This window comes from Musca autumnalis, unplaced genomic scaffold (genome assembly GCF_047663935.1).
Source record: "Musca autumnalis isolate F117 unplaced genomic scaffold, ASM4766393v1 scaffold_5, whole genome shotgun sequence".
In the NCBI taxonomy this organism is placed as follows: Eukaryota; Metazoa; Arthropoda; class Insecta; order Diptera; family Muscidae; genus Musca; species Musca autumnalis.
The window spans coordinates 180,487,569-180,497,559 of NW_027412088.1; the positions used below are offsets into that span (position 1 = coordinate 180,487,569).

General features: G+C 37.2%; 1 protein-coding gene across 1 annotated transcript; it reads right to left on the reverse strand.

Moving 5' to 3' along the window:
* Nucleotides 1-228: 228 nt before the first annotated feature.
* Nucleotides 229-1,674, reverse strand: LOC141386856 (lamin-C-like). The gene has a single exon (XM_073955761.1). It carries the CDS (start codon nt 1,672-1,674, stop codon nt 229-231), a length of 1,446 nt encoding a protein of 481 aa, XP_073811862.1.
* Nucleotides 1,675-9,991: the final 8,317 nt, after the last annotated feature.

Here is a 9,991-nt window from a genome sequence, read left to right on the forward strand (position 1 = left end):
TATTAAGTCTTCTTCATACACGAAAGGAAAGTAATTATTACATTTTACTTCAATACAACTTGTGGTGGAGGGTATAACAAGTTCGGCCCGGCCGAACTTAACGCCGTTCTTACTTGTTTTTTACTAAAGAGGAATATTATCATAATCCTTATCATAATGTAATATTTGTCATTACTTATTTTCTAAGTTAATAATAAACAGCATATAAAGACTTATAATGACTTAATTCTAGGTGATGGCACCCAACACCTTCAGCAACCAGTATGGATGATGACCTTTTTTCCCTCGATGAAAGACGTGGTAAATCCATTTTCTTCTTGGAGGATTCTTCTCGGCACTAGAACTTTCTTCATTAATTATACTATGATTGGACACATGACGTATAATTCTACGCTTGACACGATCTGCACCGGCAACTTCTTCATTGGCATTATATAGTGTTGTCTTTATGTTTTCTCCACTTTTCCATTTTCGTGGCTTCATCATTATTTTTGTTGTTGGTTCTTGTGCTGTATCCTTTACAAACCTTTGAGATACGGTAGCACCGCCATCGATTTGCACTTCATTGGTACCTTTCTGTTGTACCCTTGCTTTAGGATCACCTTTGGAAATTTCGATGTCATATTCTCCGCTAGTTACAGCCCATTCCGTTTGGCTACTAACTTCTTCGTCATACAATAGTTTTTCGAAGACAACACTTTCTTGTAGCTGTTGTAATTCAGCGTCCACTTTGGCAATCTCAGAAGCGTGGCGTCTTCTTTCATTGGCGAGCAATTTCTCCAAATCACAATTTCGGCCATTCAATGCAGCATTTGTAGATTCCAACTTACTAATGCGAATATACAGGCTTTCAATATTTTGATGAGAGACATCTAATTTTTCGATAGCACGTGAAGCTGCAACGGACTCACGATTGGCTTCTGCTTGGAGATCCTTAATCTTTTGCTCGTACAGCATTTTCATTTTACGCATTTGTCCTTCGTGTTGTTCGCGCAACTCTTGCAGCGACTGTTGTAATAAGGCCTTATACTGCTCACAAAGACGCTCATCCACCACACTGATTTCAAGTTGGTGGCTAGAATATATTTCATCAATTTCTCGCAAATGGTTCTGCTCTTTAAACGTGAGTTCATCGCGTAGACTTTGAATGCGGTTTTGCAAATCAGTACGGATCATAGACTCAGCGTTTAAATATTTACGAGCTTCGTCCAATTGTTTTCGTAGACACTCCGATTCTTTCTGCACTTCACCAAGTTTTTCCACAGCCTTTTCCTTTTTAGCATGAGCAGCATTGTATTTGGCACTAACGTCAGCAACCTGTGACCCATATATGCGAGCCTTTTCTGCAGAAATTGAGCAAGCCTGGGTTCTTTGATCCAATCTGGTCTTCAATTGCTCATTTTCTTCACGTAGTTGATTTATTTCACTTTCGAACTTTAGCGAAACATCGGCGCTCACGTTTTCGTTTTTCCTTTCCGTAGTTTCCCCTACACTACCTGTAAACTTTACTATTTTCTTAAGTTCAGGAATAGTCACATTTTCAACTTTCCTAATTGAATTACTATCTACCTGTCTAGTATTTATCTTGGGAACCCATTTCCCATTGATTTCTTCATAATCTTTTACCTTCACCTCTTTAGGTGCTACTCTAGAAAATTTCCCAAATCTCACCATGCGGTAACAAATTTGTAAAAAATTAAAATTCTCTACGAGATTATCCTCTTTAGGAAACTCATTCAAATATTGCATCAGTACTGATGACGCAATATCATATCTGTCTTTGACATCTTCTACACTTAGAAACTCATTCCTTATCTCAGTCTCCAGCGCATTTAATGAATATTCAAACTCTCTAATTAAACCTCCTTTTAATGTTTTTGAATGGCGCAGTATGTTTCTTTTTTCATACTGTTCCAATGGACTTAAGCTGTCCATCTCAGCTATATATTTATATCTAGAAAGAATTCGTGTATCTAACGAATCCTTCTTTGATTCGATCCCAAAATCTATCCTTACTTGACGATTTAAGAAGTCGAACTTTTTTATTGCATGCCGCACACCTGAGGCGAATATGCTATGCATTTCATATGGAAATTTTCCCATATCGCGGAGCTCCCTATCATTGTCTAAAAAATCCCTTCTTGCTTCCGTGAAGGAACTACCAACTTTAAACAACTTTTCCCTTGTTTCCCTGGTTACACTTTTCTGAGCAATTTTGCTCAGTTCGAAATAAAGCGAAACAATGTATTCGCCCAACACCCTTTGATGTTGGATGAAATCTTGAAAATTCATTTTCACGTAATACACCTTTTGTCACTTTATTTTATTATAAAAATTGGCCTAACACAATCTTTGCTTCGACTGTGCGCCTTTCTATAACCTACCGAATAAACCTAACGTAGTCACTTTTAACTACGCGCCTATTACGTTATAACACTACGCGCAAACTAACACACTTTTCTTTCTTGAAAATGTGAGCCTACCACGTCACTACACTTAACACGAATAAACTACACAAATTTCTTTTTTTTTTCGAAACCGCGAGCCTATCTCGTCGGGGGTCACCAAATGATGAGACGACTCCTAGTCTCATCACAAATGCACCCAAGAAACCAAAGAAAAATAAACTAAGAAAATGAAAACACCCGCGTTACCGATGTTGTTCATTTCGTTGCTTTAGAGAGACTCTTTATTTCCTAAAAAATATTTAAACCTAAATCTTACAAATCTAATAATAACACACACACACATACATTCCGTTTGGACGCACATTAGAAATGCACGCTGCATCTATAAATACATTATGACGCCGTGCACACACACGTTGCGCCGATAATGGAAAATACATATTTTATTATCGACCCTTCGCTATCTTTACTATTTTGGGTACGACATTTGTTCCATTATTTATGGCCGACAGTTGATTATTTTTAGACATAGATTCTCAGACGACATGCTTACAAAGAAATCTACCTGACTCTTTTTACACAGAAAAGAGTCTTCTACAAAATTCACCACCTACACTCCAACAGGTTTATTCGTTCACTCAAATCCAAATTGTACCAAATTTAGTACCATTACTACTGTTTGTACACATAAATACAAATTTTCAAAACTACCTCAGTGTTATGTTCAGACAATAAGCTTAATTCAGAATTTCAGGATTCCAGATATATCCGATCACTCAAATCCAGATTTGGTACCATTTAGTACTTTTCGTAGCCATAAATACAAATTTTCAAAACTACCTCAGTTCTATGTTTCAACTGGGAATTAAGCTCATCCCAATTTCAGAATTCCAGATGTATCCGATCACTCAAATCCAAATTGTACCAAATTTGGTATCATTTAGTACTTTTCGTACCCATAACTAAAAATTTCCAAAACTTCATCAATCCTACACTCCAACTTTACTCCTTGCTCCAAATCTCGGGATTCCAGCTATATCCATTCACCCAAATCCAAATTGTACCAGATTTGGTACCATTTAGTACTTTTCGTACCCATAAGTACAAATTTTCAAAACTACATCATTGCTATGTTCAAACAACAAACTTAATTTCGAGTTTCAGGATTCCTGATATATCCGATCACGCAAATCCAAATTGTACCAAATTCGGTACCACTGAGTACCTTTCGTGCCCAAAAGTACGAATTTCCAAAATATCTCTGTCCTACACTCCGACAGTAATCCTAATTGTGAATTTCAAAATTCCAGCTTTGTCCGTTCGCCCGCATTCAAATTGTACCTTATTTGGTACTATTTAGTACTTTTCGTACCCATATGTACAAATTTCGAAAACTACCTTCATATCTCAAACCTACACTCCAACACTAATAGCAATTCCAAATTTCAGAATTCCAACTTTATCGGTTCGCCCAAATTCAAATTGTACCAAATTTAGTACCATTTACGAATAGTACGTACACATGAGTACACATTTCAAAACCACCTCCTTATATCAACCCATCTTCTAAACCTTGATTTTCATTCTAAATTTCAAGATTTTAGCTATATCCGTTCACATAATACCAAATTGTACTAAATGTGGTAAGTTTTAGTACTTTTCGTACACTTTAAGTTCGACTTGCCAAAAACCCTTTGGTACACCTTTCTAGCTCTCCATCAGTGACCCTCATTCCAAATTTCAGAATTCTAGTTCTTTACGTTTGCCTAATACAAAGGGTACCACATTTAGTACTTTTCGTACCGTTCTAGTTCGAATTTCCAAAAATCCAGCCTTATGTGACACCTTCGGACCAAGAGTGACCCCCACCCAAAATTTCAGATGGATTAACCCTCGACTTCAGCAGATAATCTTGAGATTTGAGACCTCCTCGAAAAAGCTATAATTTTTGCATTCTTGGCTAACTGTTTCGCACAAGCAACTCCAAGTCCGCGTCGTTTTACCGCTTTTCTGGTATTCTTTTTGATTTTCTGTCTGACAGAAAAAACAACATTTTGATTTCAAAATAATTTTTTTTTACCCAAATAAACACCAAAAAAAAATATTTATTCGGTATTTAAATGGTATTTATCCAAATTTTGGGTAAATATCGGGTAGAATCCCATCTATAGGTATCAATGGTAATGAAACAATATTCTTTCCTAAAAATTTGATCTTTAATGTTTAAAAATATCAGTTTTTTCCACTGTGCGTTACTCTTTTTCCTTAAACCCCACATGTTCTTGAAATATTGCTTGTTTGTAACAGAACTTAGATTTTGAAAAAAAAAAAACGTAGAGCCCCGACTAGCTCAGGCATCAGATGATAATTGCAAATGTTGCAATTGATGGTGAAGGTGGTAGAGTGGCAATCACTTTAATACAGGTGTGAAAGAAGAACTAATGTATGTTTGGCATATTTAAGCGTGTGTGTGTGTCCATTGTGTGTTTGTAGGTTTATGTTTACAACGTCAACATTGTTAACCTCGTGCCACATGCAATCTTTGTTAAGGTTTTTCCTCCGCACGGCTTTGTTTCTTCTATTTGCCAACATCGTCATCTCAGACGAAATAAAAAACCACATACACAATAAAAAAACAACAAAACAAAACACTTCGTAACTGAACACACTCTCGCCTAGCCGGTGAAACACACACACACCCACGTGGAACCACTGCACATAGCTGGTATAAATTCGCAATTCCTTTATTAACCCAACACCATGCAATTAAACACTGTAGACTATATAAGAGAGTTTATACACTTTCGCACATTCATACATACACACAGCATTAATGGTGGAATGTGCTGGTGTTGGTGTTATGTTTTGTTTTTTTTTTATTCTCCAGTTTGCTTAAAGTCATATAACTGTTTGCCGTTGTTGCCATTGTAGGTAGCGGTGTTATGTTTTACCCTCTAACACTTTGGCAACTGTGTAAAATAAACGCTCCGATACACACACACCCATTATTGCATCCACACCTAGACTCCTCATTCAAATGCCTATACAATAAACAAACACATGTTTTTTATTCAACACCACTAACAACAATAACACCAACACCGGCTTAATTTTTCAAGACTTCTTTAGAGCGTAAAGTTGATTTCATTGCATGTGTGAAGTAGAACAAAACCTGAAACAACAACAAGAATTCCACAGCAAAGAATTCAATTCACAACAACTTCTCAACAGTCTGCTGGTGGTGTATATTTTTCTCATTTATCGCAAGAGGTGCAAAATTACAGTTTTAAATAGAAAAAGAAATTAAAAAAAAAATTGCTGATTGAAGGGGTTGCTGATTGAGGGGTAATTTTTTGTTTAGTCTTGGGAAATTATTGGCTACTCTGTATGAAGACCAAGAGGTCTTGTAAAAAAGACACGGTAGTTTTCTTTAGATGTAAAATCTTGTATAAGTAGTATCTCTATAAGAAGGCCTGGAGGTTTTATTTAGGAATACCTTGTGGTCTTCTGTAAGAAGTCCTTGTAGCCTTTGTTGGAAGAACTTGTATCTTCTATAGAAAAACCTTGCGGCGTTCTATAGAAGAAACCTGTGATTTTATATAGGAAAAATTGTGGTATTTTTTACGAAGTCATTGTGGTGTTCGATTAAAAAACATTGTAGTATTTATTGTATTCTATAGAGATACCTTGCGGTTTTCTATAGAAAGCATTTGCGACTTTCTATGGGAAGATATTGTGTTCTATAATAGGAAGACTTGTAGCCTTCTATAGAAGACATGTGTTTTCTACAGAAATACCTTGTGGTCTTCTATTGGAAGACCTTGCGGTATTCTATAAGTAGACTTTGTGGTCTTTTATAGGAAAACCTTGTGGACTTCAACGTCTCATATAGGGAGTGTTTAGTTGAGGGAGGGGAAATCCATAGGCTAGACAAACGATAGCTCAGGATACCGTTTGTTGAGCAGTGGAGAGAGAAAAGAAACCAAAGAAAATAAAAACACAAGCAGTATCAGTTTTTAATATTAAAGATAAGTTGGTTTATTGGTTAATATATTTCTTTTCTCATACAACAAAGATTACCTTGTAATCTGGGGTGGCGACAGAGGCCTGTTACAACAAAGATTACCAATTGTAATCTGGAGTGGCGACAGAGGCCGGTTAGTACTAACGCGAGACGGTTGGTTAATACGCCACAAGTTAACTATGCAAAGGTTGGTCGACAAGTGAACGCAGAGGTTCTTGCAATCGCAGAGGATTGCAACGATCGCAGAGGATCTGAGTCGATTTATACTACTACATTTACATATTCCAATGAGAGAAAACTCAACAACCACCGCTCGTTAGCATCAACACTCTACGGTCTCCGCAGAGGGAACTTGCTGAGGTGATGCACGATGATGTCAATCAGCATCCGTGATCGACTGAGCTCGGGAAGATGAGTTGGAATGTATCAAACCTAAACAGGGAGCATTTGTGTTCTTCTATGGGAAAATCTTGTAGTTCTCTTTAGAAAGAACTTGGAATCATTTGGAAGACCTTGTTGTCTTTTAAGGAAGATCCTGTGGTTTTCTTTAGGAAGAAGAAAATAATTAATAATGACATCATAGAGGATGCTGATAGCCAAGATATTTCTGAATCGGAGACTCAGGAGGATGCAGAAACATCTCCGAGTCAACCTACAGAGGTCCTTAAATGTGTTATTTGTGTGCAGGAACCGAGAAATATTTTGCTTCAACCATGTAAACATTTCAAGATTTGTTCGTATTGTTTTGAAAAGTTAGATGCAAAGTCCAAAACAAATCAATCACCTTTACTTTGCCCTTATTGCAGACAAATTGTTGAAACAAATTTAAAAATTTATCAATAAAATTATGAATTATGAATAAAACTTTTATACCATATTTTTATACCCTATACCACAATGTGGAAAAGGGTATAATAAGTTTGTTTTCCCAAAAATTCATGTAACGCCGCGAAATATTCGTCGTAGACCCCTCATGTGGTATACCAAACTTCATATCTCGACGAGATAAAGCGATTTAGCGATGTGTGTCCGTCCGTCCGTCCGTCCGTCTGTCCGTCCATTAAAAATTGTAATCAAGCTAGAGGCCGCAATTATGGACCGATTGTCACGAAATTTAGTATGGAGGTCGGGTTTGGACCAGAATAGAACTGATTAGTTTTTGGCGATGATCGTGAAATGTTAAAGGGATGAAATGGACCAAAAACAAAATTTTTGCTCGATTTTGTAGCCGCTCTGTAGGTCGCAATAATAGTCCGATCGGCGCGAAATTTTAAACGTAGTTTTGGTTTGAGATGAAGAAGTAGCGTGCAAGTCAACGGTATGATCGGATAATATTTAGCGGGTTAAATTGATCAAAACTTTTGTGTGAAAATTGGTAAAATTTCTAATGCACATCTTATAACAGCTAGCCCGGAAAGCTAGTGCACAGGGATAGTGGTATAGGGTATCACATGGTCGGCCCCGTCCGACTATAGTCTGTTCTTACTTGTTTTATTATACACTACACCACTATGTGGGTAAGTTGGTTTTGGCCAAAAAGTTTGTAACGCATCGAAATAATGGTCGTAGACCCATACTTATATATACCAAAATGAATGTCTCGACGAGCTGAGTCGATCTGGCTATGTGTGTCCGTCCGTCAGTCCGTCCGTCTGTCCGTCTGTCCATCTAAACCTTGTAATCACGCTGCAGGTCGCAATTTTGATCGGATCGTCGCGAAATTTTGGATGTTGATGGGGGTCCCGGAGGGGAAGAAGCCTATTGATTGTGGTGATGGTCGGATAATATTTAGGGGTCGGAATGGGCAAAAAACTTATGTGGATAAAAAGACAACGTTTTTTTCCGAAGCGAATATCTTAGCTTCTATACGGGGTATACCAAAACCAGAACCTGGCCATGAAAGTAGAAAATATCACCTTTCTAATGATGTAAAGTAGGTTCTCGTAGGTGATCAAACAACGAAGATATCACAATAGTCGCAAATAAAACCCAAATTTTCATTTTTGCGATTTTAATTATAATGACGATTATCACAGCTTTGGTTGGGAACTTTCCAAAAGCAAAGCCTGGCTATGAAAGTAGAAGATCCCATCTTTACAATAATGTAAACTAGGTCTGCGTAGGTGACCAAATAACGGAGATTTCGCAATAGTCGGTAATACATCCCATTTTCCGCTTTTTTGGAAAACACGCTACAGGTCGCAATTTTGATCGGATCGTCACGAAATTTTGAGGGTTAATGAGGGTCACACAGATAAAGAAGCCTATTGATTTTGGTGATGGTCGTATAATATTTAGGGGTCGTAATGGGCAAAAAACTTATTTGGAGAAAAATACAACGTTTTTTTCCTAAGCGAATATCTCAGCTTCAATATGCGGTATACCAAAAGCAGAACCTGGCCATGAAAGTAGAAAATATCACCTTTCTAATTATGTAAAGTAGGTTCTCGTAGGCGATCAAACAACGAATATATCGCAATAGCCGTTAATAGAACCCAACTTTTTATTTTTGCGATTTTAATAATAATGACGAATACCACAGCTTCGGTTGGGGATCTTCCAAAAACAAAGTCCGACTATGAAAGTAGAAAATCCCATCTTTACAATGATGCAAAATAGGTTGGCGTAGGTGGCCACATAACGGAGATATCACAATAGTCGGCAATACATCCCATTTTTTCATTTTTTTTTTTTTGTAATCACGCTACAGGTCGCAATTTTGATCGGATCGTCACCAAATTTTGGGGGTTAATGGGGATCCTACAGAGAAAGAATCCTATTGATTTTGGTGATGGTCGGATAATATTTATGGGTCGGAATGGGAATAAACTTATTTGGAGAAAAAGTCAACGTTTTATTTCAAAGCGAATATCTCCGCTTCTAAAAGGGGTATATCAAAAGCAAAACCTGCTAATGAAAGTAGAAAATATCACCTTTACAACGATGTGAAGTAGGTTGTCATAGGTGGTCGAACAACAGAGATATCACAATAGTCGGTAATTAATTTTTGTGCAATCACACTACGAAATTTTGATCGGATCCTCACGAAATTTTGGGGGTTGATGGGGGTCTAACAGAGAAAGAAGCCTATTGATGGTTGGCATACATCCCACTTTTCCATTTTTTATTTGGGTTGTACTGTCGATGCACTTAAATGCGTTTCAAAAAAATTGACCTGTGTTAATGAAGACATTCAGAGCAAAGGCGCTAACCTATCCCAATTTTAATATTTTGCATTTTATTAGTCAAAAGCTTATGAACAGGGGTAGTGGTGTAGGGTATCACATAGTCGGCCCCGACCCGACTATAGCCTTGACTCACTTGTTTTTAAAGTGTAATAAGGTACATGGACATTATGGCATTTGAAAAAGTGTCACAATTATGACATTATGACCCTGGACGTTATGACATGCCACCGAAAAATCTAAAATCTTAAAAAACGTATTGTCTCCCATAGGAATACTTGGAGAATATTAGTGGTCTTCTATAGGAAAATCTTGTGGTCTTCTATAGGAACGCCCAATGTTTGTCTTTAGGAAGAACTTGAGCTCTTCTGTTG

Excerpts from the sequence above, each read along its gene's own strand:
- LOC141386856 (XM_073955761.1), bottom strand. The coding sequence starts at position 1,674 with ATGGTGAGATTTGGGAAATTTTCTAGAGTAGCACCTAAAGAGGTGAAG.